The sequence below is a fragment of the Calypte anna genome, chromosome 7 (assembly GCF_003957555.1).
Source record: "Calypte anna isolate BGI_N300 chromosome 7, bCalAnn1_v1.p, whole genome shotgun sequence".
Classification (NCBI taxonomy): Eukaryota; Metazoa; Chordata; class Aves; order Apodiformes; family Trochilidae; genus Calypte; species Calypte anna.
This window is the reverse complement of record NC_044253.1, coordinates 22,736,356-22,754,208: the sequence shown is the minus strand read 5'-3', so window position 1 is coordinate 22,754,208 and position 17,853 is coordinate 22,736,356. Positions and strand designations below refer to the sequence as shown.

The following is a 17,853-nucleotide window of genomic DNA, read 5'->3' as shown; positions in this document are numbered from 1 at the left end:
ATACCCCAAAATTCCGACACCCACCAGGGGCGGCTCAGCTGGGAACATCCCCCAGGGCTCCGCGCAGCCTCTACCGCTCCGGGCCCTCAGCAAGAGTCTGCCCCCCCCCTCGCATCCCGCCCGCCTCACGCAGCCGCTCCGCCCCGCCCCGTTCCAGGGCGCCCCTGGCACCCAGGTGCTGATTGGCTGCCGGGCCCGCGCGGGGGCTGATGGGAACGCCGTCCGGTGGCCCGCTCTCTCCTTCGGCGGGCGGCGGCGGCGGGATGCGCGGCCCGGGCTGCGGCAGGTACGTGATGGCGGGGGAGAAACGGGTTGGCCTGGCCGGCCCGGAGAGACTGCGACGTAGGGACCGGCTGCGCCGTGGGCGGGGAGGCGGGAGAGGGGGTCCTGGCGCTGCCCGTGACCGCGCTCGGCCCTGCGTCTACGGGGGCCGGAGCGGAGCTGGGGGAGGCGAGCGGTGTCTCCGCCCTACCCGGCTTCGCGGCGGGCAGCCGTGCGGCTGCTGGGGAGCGGGGTTGCGGTGAGCCGGGACGCGGTCGCACAAGAGGAAGCCACCGGGGGGAGGGAAAGGGAGGGGGCGGCGGAGACCGTGCCCACGGGCCCGGGAGCTGCGGAGCCGTAGGGTTGAGGCGGCCGGAAAGGCGGTGCCGGGAGCCGCCGCCGACCGCCTGCCGCCGGCCCTCGGGCCCGCTCCCTGGGCCGCTGGCTGCCGCGCTTCCAGGCTTCAAAAAAAGCGCCTGACCCACCCACTCCTTGCTCCATCGCTTCAGTCCCCGTGTGGGCACCAAACCGCCTGTCCAGTCAGGGCTTAACAAAGGACGGGGCCTCCGGAGCGCTTCCAGGCAGAAGCAGCTGGGAATAATGAAGTTAAAAATGAACCAAACCCCCTGTCCTGTGTGAAGTGAGAGGTGCCAGGACAGGCTACCAGTAGGTGATGGGTAGTGCTCCTGCTTTATTCTCTCTTCTTTTGCCCATGACCCTCACAGCTGGAGAAACTTGTAACTGCCACTGTGAAAGTTTCTGAGGTCTGTAAATTGTGAGACAATATGAATTCTTTTGGGTGGAAGCAACGATCAGGACTGGAGATTCAGTTTGAAAATTGTGTTCTTTGTAATGGTAAATGTCTGAAAGTATTTACATAAAATCAAGTCACGAAGTTTACAAAATACCTCAATTAAATAGCATCCCCTCTTCCTTCAGGGGAAAGGTCTCTATGACTGTATGCAAAGCCATGATTTCAAGTTTCTGACTTCCTTTTCTTTTAATATGTCTTGACTTGATGTTACTCAGTCTTGAATTCCAGCATGTCAGTTATTAAAATTTATTTTGGAGACTTTGTTCTCTTTTGAGATCTTTTAATCTTTTAAAGCATCAACAACAAGCTTGAAGAAATCTGAGACTGACTTGATTAAAGTGTAGTGAGATCATCAAACTATTTTTTCCCATCAAGATGAGTAGGTTGGTGGATGACATCTGTAATTGTGCATGCTTCATCACTCTTTCAAAAGAAACTTTAATTGCTCTGTGGTGCTTCTGCTTTGCTTTTTACTAAGTAAATTTCATATTTTTGGGCTGGAGGAGATGCTATCAGGAAATTAGTGTTTTTTTGAGAGTTGAATAATAAAACTGGTAATAACATTTTCTTAAGCTTCTACATTAAGTGTTTTTTTACATCTTTGTTGTCCATTTTAAGCCTAGGGCTAGCAAATGTTGCAGCTTGCTTGTATATTAATCAATGGTAATGTTTGTGGAAATAAGACCAAGGGCAGCAGTGCTTACTGAATGGAAAGGACAGCTCTGTGCTAGAGAAATGCAGTCTTCAGAAGGGAAAGGTGCTGTGCAGTAATTTCATGATTGGAGCAAGGGAAGGAGGAAGACTTGTGGCAGGAGGTGTGTTACCTTGAACAGCAGGGTATCAGTGGTAGGTGTGTGCAGAGGCATGAGGAGACTTTGAAGCAATTTGTGTTGTCAGGTCAAAAAGCAGAGAAGGAAGGGGGTAAGGAAAATATTTGAGGCACTCCATGGACAATTTCTTAATTTTCTAACTAGGATTTGGTGTCTAAACTGTAAATATGAGCCTGGTGGCCCTAATCCCTTAATACCACTCTGGGAAAGGGTTTTGGTAGTATTAGAGAGCAGTATGTGTAAAGCCTGGCAGTATCATCGTTCATGTAAAATTATGTATAGTGATACTTGTCAAACCTGTTTCCCTTCCAGCTACTTGCCTGATACTTTGAAAAAGATCTGTAGACATAGCACTGTGAATCTTATTGACAAAGGCTGGTGCCACCAGTGGCTTATGGATAACCCATGCCTAAAAGCTCCTCTAGCATTTCTGCTGCAGAGGTTCTCAAACCATGGCCTGAAGGAAAACAGCACACAAAAAGTTTGCAGGAGCATAGCTGTGTCTCTGGATGTCCAGAACTGAGAGCTAATGTTGCTCCTTACAGCAGTGGCAATGCTGGGGAAGCAAACTAGATTTGGGAATCTTATGCTAAGTTTACAAACTTTTTGGTGGGCTGTTTTACAGTAGCTTTCCTGTTGCTTTGCAAAAAAGGTACATAGTATCTCTGGAGAAAAATTTGTGGAAAAACCGTCTGCTCAGATCTATTGCAATGTATGTCATACAGAAACTTGCCAGTTACAGCAAAATGACAACTGTGTAAAACTCAGTTTTAGGGAACAGTAATATTGAATGTTTGAAAATAAAAATATTGCTGTTTTATTCAGACGAGTTGCTGTAGTACTGATTATTTTGAGAATTTGCTCAAGAGTCTAGGGTTAATTGTGCTTTTTCTGTAGTTTGCTCCTTTGTGCTAGCAATTTAGCAGCAACAGAGCTAATTGTCCATCAGTTCTAGCTTAATTTTGGTGGCGTTTCAAGTATGGATTTCCTTATCTTAAAACCATAGGGCCTATAGTTTTGGATTCCCTAAAAAGGTGAAGAGGTTACCATACTACAGTAGCATTCATGATAGTGAGCAATGTGTACTCTATACCATGTTAATTTGTTCTGTCAGTCTCAGACGCTTTGGGAACACATTTAGATTGAAAGTAGGTTTCTTTATCTTTTGATTTTTGGGCAAAATTAAGTTAATGAACAAGATAGTCACATTTCTGCCTAAATGAAACAGTGCTTTGGTTTAATTAGTCTTCCTGTTTCATTCCAGAGCAAAAAGCATTTGTACATTAGTTTATTGTTGGGGTTGTTACACACTGATCACTTCATTCACTGGGTGGAGGCTTGTAACTTCAGTGACTGGAGAGAAGTTCTGCTATCTTAAGGTTGAAAGTCAATTGATTCAAACTATCTGCTGATGGAAAGATGCTATGCTTTTATTTTGGGAACTGAGACCCAGATCATCAAATAAGTGCTGTTCATGGGTTCCAGGTTTCAGTTTGGGTACTTCTGCACTTTTGGAATTGCTTTAGGGCCATTTAAAGTGATGGTGACTGCACTGTATGTTGTGTGCAGGGAAAACCTACCAGTGTACCACTTTCCTAGGGCATGTGAAATCTCTTTGAAACTGATCATTTGCACTTAAAACTGATCATGCAGGGGAAGAACAGTAGTGCTGTGCAATGCATTCTCATTGATGAGAGCATGAAAAGGAAATAAATTTATTGGAGGTGAACTTATTTATGAATAGGAGGATATTAATGTTGGTGCCTGGAGTGACAGCTGAGAAGGGACACTGAGCATTCTTATGAGCAGCAGAGGAATTAGTTGGAAATAAGTTTCCTAAATAATCCTGCTTAATAATTGGTTTTTAAAATTGGTTTTCTGGTGGGGGATATTGGTGGCTTTCTTAAGGGATTATTTTGTGCCTCTGTTTTTGTGTCAATATTTCCAATGTAAAAGTAAGTTAGGCTGTATCAAGGCTAACAAGATAGCCTGTGAAACAGAAGACTGGACTGTAGAATAAAATACAGTTACATAACTAGGCAGTGGCTTTATGCAATGTTATGATTCGTTTAGATACTGGAATAAATTAATGAATCTAGGACTTTGCTGTTAGATGGCTCTTAAGTGCTTGATGTTTTACTTCTAGATCTGGAATCTTGTAGATTGACTCTGCCAGCATTTGTCCACAAGAGAAGATGGGTGGATTAATCTCAAGATGGAGGGTAAGTAAAATCCTTTAATCTTTAATCTAGAAGATGGGAATACACAGGACTTTTCTTAATGCCTATCTACTGCCTCTTAATAATGGTTGAATGTTAGTGGTAAACTTTTCCCATTAATATGTCACTTAAAAGTTTGGTAGTGAAACATAATGACCAAAAATATTACCTACCACAGACTGTGAAACTGTGCAGCTGTCCCTTGTTTCCTTTGCAGTACCAGGTCTGGCAGTGGTTTGGTTAGCTTAGACAAATGCTATTTTGACTGTTTCTGTAAATCTGAATAGGTCTGTGATGCTTCACTGAGATAGCTGGTACAGCATCAGTGTCTTGGAACATTGGTGGCTATTTTAGGTCAAAATGGGTACATTGAGAATATTGTTCTGTGTCTGTGTTAACAAATATTTTGGTGGCTGCTTATACCTATGCAAGTCTTTCTTCCTAACTGTTTTTATTGGCTTGTATGTTATGGAATAGTTTATTGAGTTTGAGGAAGAGGCATGAGGTTTTGGAGTACTGTCCTGGCTGGTTTGAGTTCTTTGAGTCTACATTTGCCTTCACATCTTGTCAATTGATTTCAGAGCATACAGAACTCTTGTAAAGCCAAAGGTTTAGGTGAAATGTCAATTTCTGGTAATAGAAAGAAAGTTAATTTCATGGTGATGCAGTGTAGACTGTAGTTATTTAATTTGTGGCCAAAAGGGTGTGGGAAGATAGTGGCCTTAACCTTCTCAGAAAGAAAATTTCCTGGAAGATAGATTTCAAGTTGCTCTTAAGGGGGAGTTTTACTGGAGATGATAAATTTATTTGGAGTTGCTTATACTTTATTTAGATCATGTGTCTTTATGTGGAATAAATAGTAATAGAAAGCTTAATTTCTCAGGTTAGGGCCTCCTGTATACATTATCTTTGTTTTGCTTATTCCTTCCACTCATTAATTTTCTCTTTGTTTTACTTCCCATTCCACACATCCATCATTGCTGTACAGGCAGTACAGGTTTTCATCTTGTGTGGAGTAGTAGAGCTTTCACTTAGTAGTAATACCAGTTGTAAAATAGTGATTTATTGCAGTCCCTTCTATTTGTCAATACTAAAGTTGGAAAACTTCTTACCTTTGTGTAACATAGAGTAATCTATTATATATGGCTTTTTGTTAGAAAACTGTTAATGTACAGTAATCCTCCAAATATTTACCTTTTTTTTTGGTGTAATTAGCATCTTTGTTCTTTTTCTTGTAAGCAGGCAAAGCCTTCCACTGTAGAAGTATTAGAAAAAATTGATAAGGTATGTATTTGTTCTTTAGTGTTCTGATATAATAGCAAAAACCTACAGTTTAAATCTTTATTAAGGGAGCCTGAAATGGGCATGGTTGTGAAGTTGTCTTGATTACACAGTTTAGTTATAACTAATGGTTAAACTCCCATATAATGTTACTAACATGAAGTTCCATTCATCAGACCCATTAGAAAAGCTTCAATGTATGGTTTTAAGTGTAAGAGTTGTAACTGTAATAGCAGTAGTAAGGAAAGTTGGGACAGAATAACTGAACAGACAGTTCAGTAATCAATTGTGATTTTTACCCAGAATTTGTGACAGATGTCTGTACTCTATGGGGAAATTAACGGTTTTGAAATATGCTCTTGATATTTTTTGTTTTTGTTTAATGCAAGTGTGAGTACTCCTGTTGTCCCTTGAAATGCAGTCAAAATGGTAACATAGCAGAGCATTCCTTCATCCCTTACTAATATGCCAAAAGCAAAATTCAGATCTTCAGAATTTCATTCTTAATGTGAGGAAAATAACTGTAATGAAAACATGTGAAATGACAGGTTTTAGCAATTTCCTGTGTTAGTAGAGAAGTATTAGAAGTGTTTGAAATTCCACAGGTGCCTGATGAAAGTTCAAGGATGCGCAGTATGGTTGGTGGTGATTTAGTGTTGATAGAGACTGCTGTTCATAAGATAGTAGCATTTTCCACTTATCTCAAGTATGCTAACACATTGCAAGTAGGAAAAAGTGCTGATTTGTGATATTTCTTCCCAATAGCAGTGTGTTACTACTAATACAGTGGAACTGGCCCTTAGTAGTGTGATATATTTATGCTGTGAAAGTTTTCATTGGGGCAAATATTGTAATTTATCTAAAAGCTGCTTGACTTTTCTAATCAAATATCAAATTGATGTGGTTAATTTTAGCAAATGCAGGCAGCTTAGTGAAACCACTAACTAATTTCATTAATAAGATTGAACCCTATTTATTCACAGGAAATACAGACATTAGAAGAATTTAGAGAAAAAAATCAGAGGCTACAAAAACTATGGGTTGGAAGGCTGCTTCTCTACTCTTCGCTTCTTTACCTTATCACTTGCTTAATTGTATATTTGTGGTGTCTTCCTGATGAATGGACATCAAGGTTGATTATGACGCTTCCATTTTTTACATTTCCGTTGATGTAAGTAAATATATTTTTTTTTCTTTAACTGCTGTCTCTGATAAAAGGAGATGGAAAATACATCTCAGCAGGGGTTTGGGTTTGCTTTTGACATTCCTTGAGTTGTCATAACTTGCTGAATTTTTTCTTTTAAAACAGTTAGGCAGACACTGAGGGAAATGCCTCTCATGGGTCTGGATTTAGTGTAGAACTAAGTCTTGCCATCAGAAGATGTTGCCATCTAAAGTTACTTGGCTTATCAAAATTATATTAAGGCTATAGAGAGACCTATATCAGAATAGCTACAGAATAATGTACTATAAACAAAGATATTATATTGGGCTCCTATTTGTAAAAGTAACATTACTGCATGAAAGTGACCCAAGATACACATGTTGCCTGTATGTAAAATGCAGCATGTAAAATTGGGGAAAATGAAAAAATAAAGGGAGAAACTTACTTGTACATATTAGGTGATTATTAACATGAGAAACATAAGAGGTCTTCAGCTCACATACACTGAGGAGTAGTTTTGCACGATTAGCTGTTTTCCTGGAAAATTGACTACTTTATTGAACCAGATATACCCTGACATGGTTGGATGTGAGTAGGAGGAAGTATTGTCAACTTTTTTGTTTCATTGAGCTGACTGGCTGCTAATCCTCACAAGTGGCTTTTGTTTTTTTAAGACAATTACTTTCTAAAAATAACAAAACAGTCACCCACCTCACCAAGCAGCAGCTTGCCTGCCTCCCCTTCCCTTAGTGCATTTACTGATTTGTTGAAATGAATGGCATAAATACTGTCAATATTTGTACAGCATCTTTGTATGAAATTGTGACTTGCCAGTAATCTGGCTTTAGACTCAAAAGGCAAATTCCAGTGTAAATACTTAAGGCTTTGAAAGTTTGATTAGCGTGAGTCAGCATAACATAGCATGGTAAAAAAAAATACTGGAAGATGCTTTTTGTAATTCATACTGTGTGCTGCTATGCTGCTACTATGGAATCCTGTGGAGAAGATACATGGGCAGTGATATGTTGACTGGAGGGGATTAATATAGAAAGTTAAGCTCAAATTAACCTTTGGCAACAGTGAGAATTGATTTTCTTCTTAAGGACGGAGATTTGAAACTGTTGGTATCATGAGAGGCTTGCCTGTGAAGGCTTGTAGAAGAGGGAGTATTGCCAGCCTCCTTTCACTGATATATGTTAGAGTTAATGTAGAAATGAAAACTTTTATTGCTGAAGGTGATGGCTTCTGGGCCTGTGGTATGAATTTTCATGTTGGATTATTCTTCTTCTATTTGTACTCTAATTCTTGTTTGCTGATTTTTGTTTTTTGGAAGGTGGTTTTCTATAAATTTCTGAACTTAGCTATTAGCTCACTAACATTTGGCATTAGACTGTTGTTCTCTTATGACTTTCAGCTGTTTATCTGATTTTTCTCTTAAGCTATTCCCCTTCAGCTTTTTTTGGCAGATATGAATGGCAAGGAACTGCCAGCTTGTCTTTGTTCCCGGTCAAGAGGTGACTCCATGCTGAACGCTTGGTGCCACACAGTAATAGCTCTAGAGATTTTCCAGCCCTAATCAGACTGGAATATGTCTGCCTTTTCTGGCTTCCAGTCAGTCACCAACTTATTTCTGCCTTAGGTCATTCCCGTAGGGTCTCAGTAAGTTACTGATGCTGGTGAAGTGAGTTTAAGTTCTAGGAATATACAACACCATTAATTTTAAATATATTTTGAAATATCTGAAGAGTTGACGAAATATGGTAATAGTTAGAAGGATGCTCTTTAAATTATTTTCATTTGAATTGGATTCTGTTTCATGTTCTGATTTTCAGAGAATTTTTTTTTATTTTATAGAAATGGTCTGCTAGTAAAGTTTTGCCTCCAGTTGTTTAGAGAGGATTTTTTTTTAAAAATTAAATTCTACTCTGTATCTGTTAGTATAGAATACAGCCTTAAGTGGAATTCTCTTTATTAAGCATACAGTAAAAAAGAAATAATACTTTTGCCTGTGTAGCGTAGTCTTTAGGGCAGTTCAAACCCTGTAAGACAGTTCTTTTGATACTTTATGAAGAGACACATCTTTCATTGTATAAATGGGCAAAGCCATCCTTGTTTTTAGAGTAGTTACTACAGTATAGCTTTGAACATTGAATTGGGTTAAAATTTGTTCTCTGTTTCTTTGACCTGGGATGGGTTACTTTTGCATTCCAGTTGTCCTACCCAGCTCAGGTTGTGGTGTTAAAACCATTTTGAACTGGGCAGCCTTTATATAAATGCAAAAGATGTTCTTATGAATTAAGTTGAAACTGTATTTAGAATCTTACAGCCTTTTGCCTGCTCCCTAATGCTAGCAGTTATTCAGAGAACCCATCTGGCCTTTAATAATTTTTTTAAAAAAATTACACGTTGCTGCTCTAGGTTTTATAATAGTGTCCTTGGAACTGGGAAGGTCTTGGATAAGATGCTTGGAAGTACGAGATCTGTCTCCTGGCTCAGGCTGAATAACTTACCAGGAAAAGTATCAACTTAATTATTATAAGCAGTTCTAAGCTTTAAAACAAATGAAGTCCTGATGACTGCAGAGAGACCTTTCAAATGTAAAATTGTCATAGATCAGTTTAACTTTATCTTGAGCACAGATGAACTGCTCTGTTGTTTGAGCTCAGTCACCTGAAACCCTTTGGAAAGTGAGAGGATACCAGTTCAGATACAATTGCCAGCAGTCAGGTCACTTGTACAGTAGCTGTTACCTCATGGTTTTCATTGGTATTGAGTTCTTCTCACGTATCTCCTGGGTCTTAATTTTGGGCTTTAGCTGGTAAGCTTGGTTTTCTGGGTAACTTGCATCATAAGTCTGTCAGATAAGTAGTGATGGCCAAGTAATTTTCAGCTAGCTGCACATACCTTGATTTTAAAAAGTTCCATCTGAACGTTTTAGCAAGCAATGATGTTGCTTGCTGCTGCTTACTTAGCATTTCTACCTTTGTTAACCTACTTGGTTAAATTATAAAAGATGGGAGGATTTTATTTAGATCAATACTGATTCTTTGCTAAGGAGAAACTAACTTAAATTTTAGTTTTCTTTATATATATTGTTAGAAGTTTGCTGTTTATGTTTGTGAAGTTAAATATCATCTAGTAAGTCTTCTGTTTGCTAAAGTACCTTGGAAATGGTTGCTGTAATGTATTTTAATTTAATTCTTTCTGTTTTAAAGAATCTGGTGTATAAGAACACTGCTCATTTTTTTCTTTTCGAAAAGGACAGAAAGGAATAGTAAGTATTTTTTTTGTCTTTTTTTAAAATATGGAACTTGGTGGGAAATATGCTTGCTATGAAAATGTAAATACTTTGGATAATTTGGATTCCAGGAAAAGAATAACCTTTTGGCTACTGCTGAAATGGGTAGCATTAGCTAAACTGTTGTGTCTACCACAGTTCTTGAAAGAACAGGAAGGACACTGCTTAATTGTTCACTTTGCTTACAAAATAGTGGTAACATGCTCCTGTTTTTGCATGCTTCAAAGTGTAATGGAGTAAAATGCAGTGTAGGAGTGAGGGAAAGGGAATATAAACAGTAGTAGTAGTTTCCTTAATACTTGCATCGTGCAAGTATTCCAGCAGTCTCAATCTGTTATATATAAGAGAAGAGATTTATGGCAGGTGTGTTTAATCTATTTGTAAAAATAGCTTTTCTCTTCCAAGTTATCCAAAGCATGCTTATGTTTTCCTGAGTGGAAAAGGGATAAACAAGCATTTTTGTGCTGTTTTGAGAGCTAAGGAAAACTGGGAGTCATAACACAAAAATAGTGTGGTGGTGTTCAGATGTATATAAGAGGTTGCTGAAGAACACGCAGATTAATTCTAATCCAGAATTTAAAAACTGCACCTATGGCACTTGTCTGTAGTAGTTAGAATTTGTTTGAGACTTCCTATGAAAGCAGTCCAGTTTGTAACAATATCTCATGGTGATGTGAGCAATAATACAGGAAAACCTCAATGTTGCACTATGTTTTAAGACTTGCAGAACAAGATGATGTATTTAATTTGTGACAGTTTATGAGTTAAACATCACTTTTGGAATTTTTCTTAAAGTTAATGTTTGTGTTTGATATGCAAGTGTAGGACATACATTTTTATGTAGAAATAAAATTGTCCATATATTCTGTGGTGCTGTGTGATTCATTTCTAAGGCATATATATTTGCATTTCATGGCTAGAGAAAATATGCATATTTTTCTAGTTTGCTTAAATGTGTTTACTGCAGTTTGTAGCACATGAGCAAGTCTAGTGCTTTTCTTTAACCTGTGCATAAAGGGGTTTAGTTGGTGTTAGAACATGCCAAAAGGAGTTATTTCTGCATTGTTCCACAGGCTGGATAAAAATGAAATGTTTTACCTCAAAGATGTCAAGTCCAGTATTTGGAAGCCAGAGAGAAAATGTCAAGTGCAAGAACTAGAGCATTAGAGCAGGCTAAAATGTAGCTGAGAAAGCAAACTGGCAAGCCTGTGTCTCAAAGCTAGCCTTTTATTCTGGAATAAGTTACTATTACAAACTGAGTCACTGAAGATGATTACTTAATACTAGAAAGCTCTGTGCTGCATAGCCAGCATACACGAGTTTTTTGGAACCGTGCTGTGAATGAGGAAAATTCCTGGTGAGACACTAGGAAAGATGATACACAGGGGATATGGAATTTCAGGTTTTTAGACTGGTTTGTCAAGCAACTGTTATGAGAGATTTAGGCTGATCTGTCTGTGTGGAACATAAGAGGTGTCTTGCAGGTGTTGACTTCTCTAGTATGATTTTTTTTTCTGTAGGTTTAATTAAGACGAGATACATGAGTTTCTTGGGAGTATTTGCAGCTATTGCCATTTGGCCAGATTTGAGAGGTTCAAGTGTTTCATGAGGTTTCTTGTTGAACACAGGAGGTAAAGTGATTGGAACAAATGCCCATACTTTCAGCTGATTGTGTTGCTTTGTGGGAGGCTATACTTGAAGATGTTCTGGCATTTCTGTACCAAAAGCAGCTTGTTTCTTATGTAACTGTTAGCTGACCATATTGTGCTTTTTGTTTGTGTTCATGGTACTATACTGCATTGCAGTGTTTCAAGGTGTTAATTTGCATGGGAGGCTGTGTTATAATACATGTAAAATTTGATGGAGGGAAGTGCCTTATTAATTTGAAGATGCACAGCTCCTAGGATTCAGTCTTCTGCGGTCCAGCCCAATGCTAAATATGTTCTTGTTCCAGGTCCTGTTTGTCTTAACTAATAAGAGATTGTTGTAGTTTCATTGCATGAGCTTTCAAATATGTACATGCCAGGTTTTAGTACTTTGTATGTTTAATAAAGTGGTTTATTCTATCAAAATGGGTTTCTACCTTCTGGAAAAGTTCAGGTAATTATGTATTACCTTCATTTCTTGTAGCAGTAGTGTTTCTATAGTAGCATTAAAAAGTGTGTATAGAATACTTAGATATATAAAAATAAACATACAAAAAAGTGTGTGTTTAGTTGAATTGGTATTGGTTTTGCTTATTGTAGTTCTATGAAGCTTTTTCTTTTTTTTGAAATCTGAAAAATGGGTAAAACCCCCTGTATTTTACAGGAAATGAACTGTTTGTATCCAGTAGAGCTGAGAAGGGGCAAAAGTTGCAAAGTTTTTTGTTAAACTCTTGTTGTGAAGGAGGTAGTAGAAAACTGATTTATGTGACTATCTTCTGTATTAACATTATAGTTTATTACAGTGAATTTTCTGTTAGTGCCAAGCTGCAAGCATTCACTAAAGGAAAATCCTATGTACATTTGACCTTTCTTCTTTCCCTTCCTTATAGAAAGGTTAGGTGCTGTGCCTACTAGTTGAAAGTCTCTTAACACTGGGTAATAAAATGACCTTCTGGTAGCTTTTGTTACAAAACTGGGGGTTTTGCTGTAGTCTGAAAGCATTGAAAGGGTGAAAGAGATTGAGATTTGAAGCTCAGGACTGGCCTGGCATTTTAAACTAGTATGTGTTAAGAAGCTTACGTAAAATACTGAAGCCAAATCTGGTGCTCAAATAGATATATTAATACCTCAGGTTTTTTTTCTGACTCATGAGATAAAGTGTGTTTGGTCCATTGTTGTACCAGTTTTAATATGGGTCAAAGCAGGGCACTGGCTAGAATTGGTTTGCTTAATGAGGGAATAGTACATAAATTTTTTTTTGTAATGATAACAGTAAGGTAATAACAGTGAGATATAATTTATAAGCAGTTTCAGGACTCAAAATTCTTTTTTTTACTTAAAAACCTTAGTGTATGCAAAGCTTACTAAAGTTGCAGGGTTGATAGTGCTCGATTCTCCTAATTGCACAGGGTGTCTAGAGTGTGCTGAAATTCTCTTATTTGTATTTGAGAGCTAATGTATGCTGTTCTTCTTTTAGATGATGCTCTGGAAGATTTAAAGTCTCAAAAGAAAAAAATAGTAAGTAAAACTTAAAACTAGTTGGTACAGTCCACTAAAGTGTTTTTGCATCTCTCTAAGTTGAGCTTGGTTGTGATGTACAGATGAAGAGCAGAGGGAGGGCTGTGAAACTGTTACCATGCCTATGTTACCATACGTTGTCTAGTACCACACAATGTTTTCCTTACCCCAGAATTACAAAAAGGACTGCTTGCATATGAAAATAAATTGCTTGTAGTTTAACTTAAACCTACTGCTTTGGTCTTGCTAAATCTGTGCAAAGTGATTGCCTTTTGTTGGAAAACAAAAATGTGTGCTTTAATCTACTCATTGCTTACTACTACTTTTACTTTAGGATTATAAAAAGTGTAAGATGTTGCACTGATTAGAGAGCATAAGGTACAACTGTATCTTTAATACCCTATCACTACATTAGGAATCTATGAAATAGAAATGACCTTTAGTTGTAGAGATGATAGAAGGGGTTGGGAGGCTTACATTTTCTGAGAAGAAAATAGTATGACAACAATGTTTTAAATTTTGTTTTATGAAAACTGCTTAACTGGAATGAGTCAATCTCTCCAATTTACATGGTAATTCAGGAGCTTTGAAGGGAAAGTTTTTGGAACAGAAAAAGCACAATGGAGAGCAGAACAACTTCAGAGCCTTCATTTCACTTAAATTTAGCTTTTCATGACTAAAGAAAAAATATTTTTTCTTGGAGAACTAGTAATGCTGAATTTTTGTGTGCAAGAAGTACTCCCACAAAGAGAAGGCATCGAATAAAAGATTAGTCAGGAAGAAGCTGTTTTATCAAGTGGACTGTTTTTTACTTTGGGAATTGATGCTGCTGAAACAAGATGTAAATGTGGATTTTGTGTTTGCAAAAAATCAAAGCAAAATATTGTAGAAGAGCAGGTAGTAGTTAAAAATCAAACAACTGCATGAATACTTTGTGAACAATACTGAAATTATACTGTAAATGTGGAGAGTTTAAATCTGGAAATACTAATTGCCATTAGCATATATGCATATGAAGCTTTAATGACTACAGCCAAATGTCTAAATAGGATTAGTAAAAGAGTTCTAGGAAGACCAGTAACTTGTAACTCAGCTGTTTCTCAGTCTGAGGGGAACAAAAAGTTCATGATTACCTCTTGATCTTTTGGGTGCCTGGTTCCTAGCAAAGAACCAGAAAGTGAAGATGTATTACAACCTCTTGAATCATCACAGTGTTGGTATTTTTTTACTCAGAAGTTTGGCTCAGGAAGTTCATCATAATTTTAAGGTATACAGTTAAGCATTAAAATTAGGTCATCATACATGAAACATGGCATGTTCCAATGAGCTGAAGGTGGATGGGCCTAATGAGGCAGAATATAATTTTTATTATACATACAAACACTCAAAGTTGCATGCTGCAAATATTTGATTTTGATAATATTCAGCTTTTACTTTGTTTTGGATTAACTTCTTTAGGAATATCTGTTGCTGTGAATAACTGTAGCAACACCTACTTTTTAGTAAAACAAACAATCTTTACCCAATAAAATAGTGGGGGGAGGAGGATAGTTTTCCCTGTTGGGTTCTGATTTGCTATTGAGTTTGCAGATAGGATAAGGAACTAAGATATTTACATCATGATCCTTAAAGTATCTGGGATAAGCAAATTATGCATTTTATGTTTGTAGTGCAAATTGTTGTCTGGGCACTGTCAGCTTGCTACAACAGCTATGGTTTTTCACTTCATTGCAGCTCAGCTACCTGATTGCTGGGGGAATCTTACATTGCAAACAACTGTTTTTTTGACAAAAATTACACTGCTTTTCTTTTACAGGCATGTTGTCCACCTTTTCCCTACTGACATTATATACATGCTGAAGCATAGGTATAGCAAAGTAAGCTCATCTACTAGATACAGTGTCCTTGTGGCTGTGCAATGAGCTGCTCAGTAGAGATCTTCAGTTCTGTTCAAAAGGCTTCAGTCTTTAGAGGCATAATCACATGGATATTTATGTGGGTAGAATACCTGACAAACATAGATACCTGGAAAAGCCCATTAATACTGTCTATCCTGTACTTTGACTCAAGGTTTATGTAGATCTTATTTTCTACAGAACTGACTCTACACTGCTTCTTTTCCCAGTAAATGCTGAATATTTAGTGTTTGTTTATAGATTAATTTCATTAGCTATCATTAAGGCACTACTTCAAGGTACAACTTTTTTCCCTCCTTGGTCGTAAGGGATACTCTGGTTGTCTTTGTGACTGTATAACTCTCATTTTGGTCTTAAGAGTTCTCACTTAATAAGAACGTTAGCCCTTTAACCTGAGTATAAGCAAGTTCATAGGGCTGGCCATATTAAAGCAAGGGCACAGGACATGTATTAAGCTGCTACAAGTGGGAATTAACTGTGTCTTTACCTGGAACAGCAGTCTTAAAGATGGGAGTATTTTTAGGCTGAGGACAGAGTTGTGAAAATAGTAATTACATAGGTAATGTTAGAATTAAACTTTGATGAAATTTTCTCAGCTATTCTGTTATAGTAAGACTTGGAAAGATTTCCTAGCCATTTCATCTAAGAGTTACATCTGTTAATTTTCCAAGAAAAAATAGACAAGTCTGATTTCCAGGCTGCCATGGAGCTATGTTAATGTTGAAAAGAAAATAATCAGCATATAGATTCTGTTATTTAACATAACTATTGTTTTATGAACTTTATACCCTCAGCCCTCCAGTCATAGAAAACTGTAGATATTTTCATAACCTTCAGTATGTGAGAAGAACTCCGACTATAGTTGATTGTTGTATAAGCCCAATCTTGTCTACCCAATATATGCTGAATGCCAAAGTGCAATTGGAAGCTCAAAATATGGTTAAAACCCATATTTACTGATGAATGGTCAAATAAGGTACTTCTTTCATGCAGTGTTACATAAAACAGTTACTTGTGTTGGTTTATTGTTTGCATGGATCTATTAAGATTATTTTTTCTTCTTGTGGTTTAAATGATTTATTTCCTAATTTAAGGAAACTTGCTATGTTTACTTGTGTAACTTACATGATAGACTTAAGTTAGTCTTGTGGCTTTGTGTGGACATAAAGAAATAGCTCCAATTTTAGATATGACATACCAAGTAATACCATTTAAAAACTCACTTGGTAGAATGACAGGTAAGTGGTTGTACCATGCCAATGCCTCAGACTTTAAGTTGCTAAATCACCTTTACAAGAAGCTTAAAATACATTATTTGTACTTTTCACTATAGGCAACTGATGTCAGTTAGAAAAGAGTCCATCTACACAATTATTCAAAGGAGAGAGTGTGGTACCTTACCATGTCTCTTTATTAATATGTGCTTAATTTAATGTAACAAACTTGAAAAATACATGACTAGGCTGGTAGTAACTTGCATAGAAATTTCTCTTATGATTACTTGGCATTTAAGCTTGATAATAATAGACTGTGAATTAGCCCTTGTCAGGAAGTACAAAATGTTACTGGGAGAAAAGTTTTGGATCTCAGAGGAGAGCGTATTATGGAAAAGGAGCAGGAGGAGGAGAGCGATTTGTTGTGCTAGTGGGCACTCAGCACTGAATTCACCTTTCCAGGATTAAGCTTGAGGATGGTGAATAATCCAGAAGTCAGTATGTTGATTTGCATTTGTAAAGGACCTTGCTGTGACAGTGCACAAGCCAGTTGCTTCTGCTGTGCAAACAGATAATATTTAAATTTTACACAGGCCTTTATTTGCTGGTAGTGATTGTACTACTTTGCTTAATGAGTAAGTTTTCACCTGTTTGATTCCTTATTTGGTTTTGTCAGCCAAATTGCAATTGATTTGAGAAACATGTAACCTACAAGTGAAACCACAGCAACTATAAGTATGTCAATAAAAATCTTAAATTTTACACATTTTCAAGAAATTTAAAGTTAGTTGTGAAACATACTTCTTGTTCAGTTTCAGCGTTACTAGAATGATAAAGCTGTATGTTAATTTCAAAATGTGAAGGGTAGCTTGCTGAATTATCTAGTAACTTGCACACCTGAACCTTGTGATAACTGAATCTGTCCATTTCAAAATAATGTTACTGTTTTTGCATAACTTACATATCCACAAATAACTTCCATCCTTATCAGTGCTGCTTTAGCAAGAAGTCTGTTAGATAAGGAAAGTGTCAAGTGATGGTGGAGCGTTCAGTTTTTTGTCTTCCTAAAGGTCACTTTGTTCTGTGGAAGATGATTCCTCTTTTTCTTACGTGGCTATGAAGACAATTGCATGTGTTATACATTGCTTAATATCAAGTGACTTAGGTTTTTTTTTTATTTGAGGGCCAGGTATTGACACTGACTGTTAAAACTTCCCCACTTTGCAGAGGTCTTCCCTAGGGGCTGTGTTAGGTTTTTGCTTTTGTAAGCAATAAATGCTTTATTTTTCCTATTAGACCCTTAATTTTGATCTTAGTGCACTGTGTGGCATTGTTACCAAGTTAGGGGGTTAACTCCAAAGTCCTGGTGAAATACAAATTAAGGAAATTGATTTTTACTTCCCTCTTCACTCTTTTGTTTCAGCAGTCCTTAATTAACAGCCTAGGTAGTATTCCTTGCCTTAAACTTATGGTAGTGTGTGTAGGAATGAGCTGTTAATGGATACTGTGTATCCTTTAAATTGAGTGAATTTAATTTAGCTTCTGAGCTCTATTTGTAATTCTGAGGTCTAAGAGTAAAATTCCTACACAGTCTGTATACACAGGATGACTGAAACTTCAATTTCTCACTAGCTAAATAATGGTGTAAAAGTCATGTTAATGTGCACCATTTGTTATTTTAGCAGTGATAA

The 17,853-nt window shown here is 37.6% G+C and overlaps 1 protein-coding gene across 2 annotated transcripts in view; it reads left to right on the top strand.

The window, feature by feature from the left end:
* The first annotated feature begins 200 nt into the window (after nucleotides 1–200).
* The window catches only part of LNPK (lunapark, ER junction formation factor), a 38,726-nt gene continuing 21,073 nt past the window's right edge, over nucleotides 201–17,853 (top strand). Inside the window, exons 1-6 of one of the 2 annotated variants that reach the window (XM_030454600.1) lie at nucleotides 201–286; nucleotides 4,052–4,127; nucleotides 5,367–5,408; nucleotides 6,389–6,576; nucleotides 9,786–9,844; nucleotides 12,992–13,032. In XM_030454600.1, the coding sequence (XP_030310460.1) occupies nucleotides 4,101–4,127; nucleotides 5,367–5,408; nucleotides 6,389–6,576; nucleotides 9,786–9,844; nucleotides 12,992–13,032 (357 nt within the window). In that variant the 5' untranslated portion in view covers nucleotides 201–286; nucleotides 4,052–4,100. Of the gene's footprint in view, nucleotides 287–4,051; nucleotides 4,128–5,363; nucleotides 5,409–6,388; nucleotides 6,577–9,785; nucleotides 9,845–12,991; nucleotides 13,033–17,853 lie in introns of both variants that reach the window. The other variant, XM_030454599.1, reaches the window with a different exon arrangement.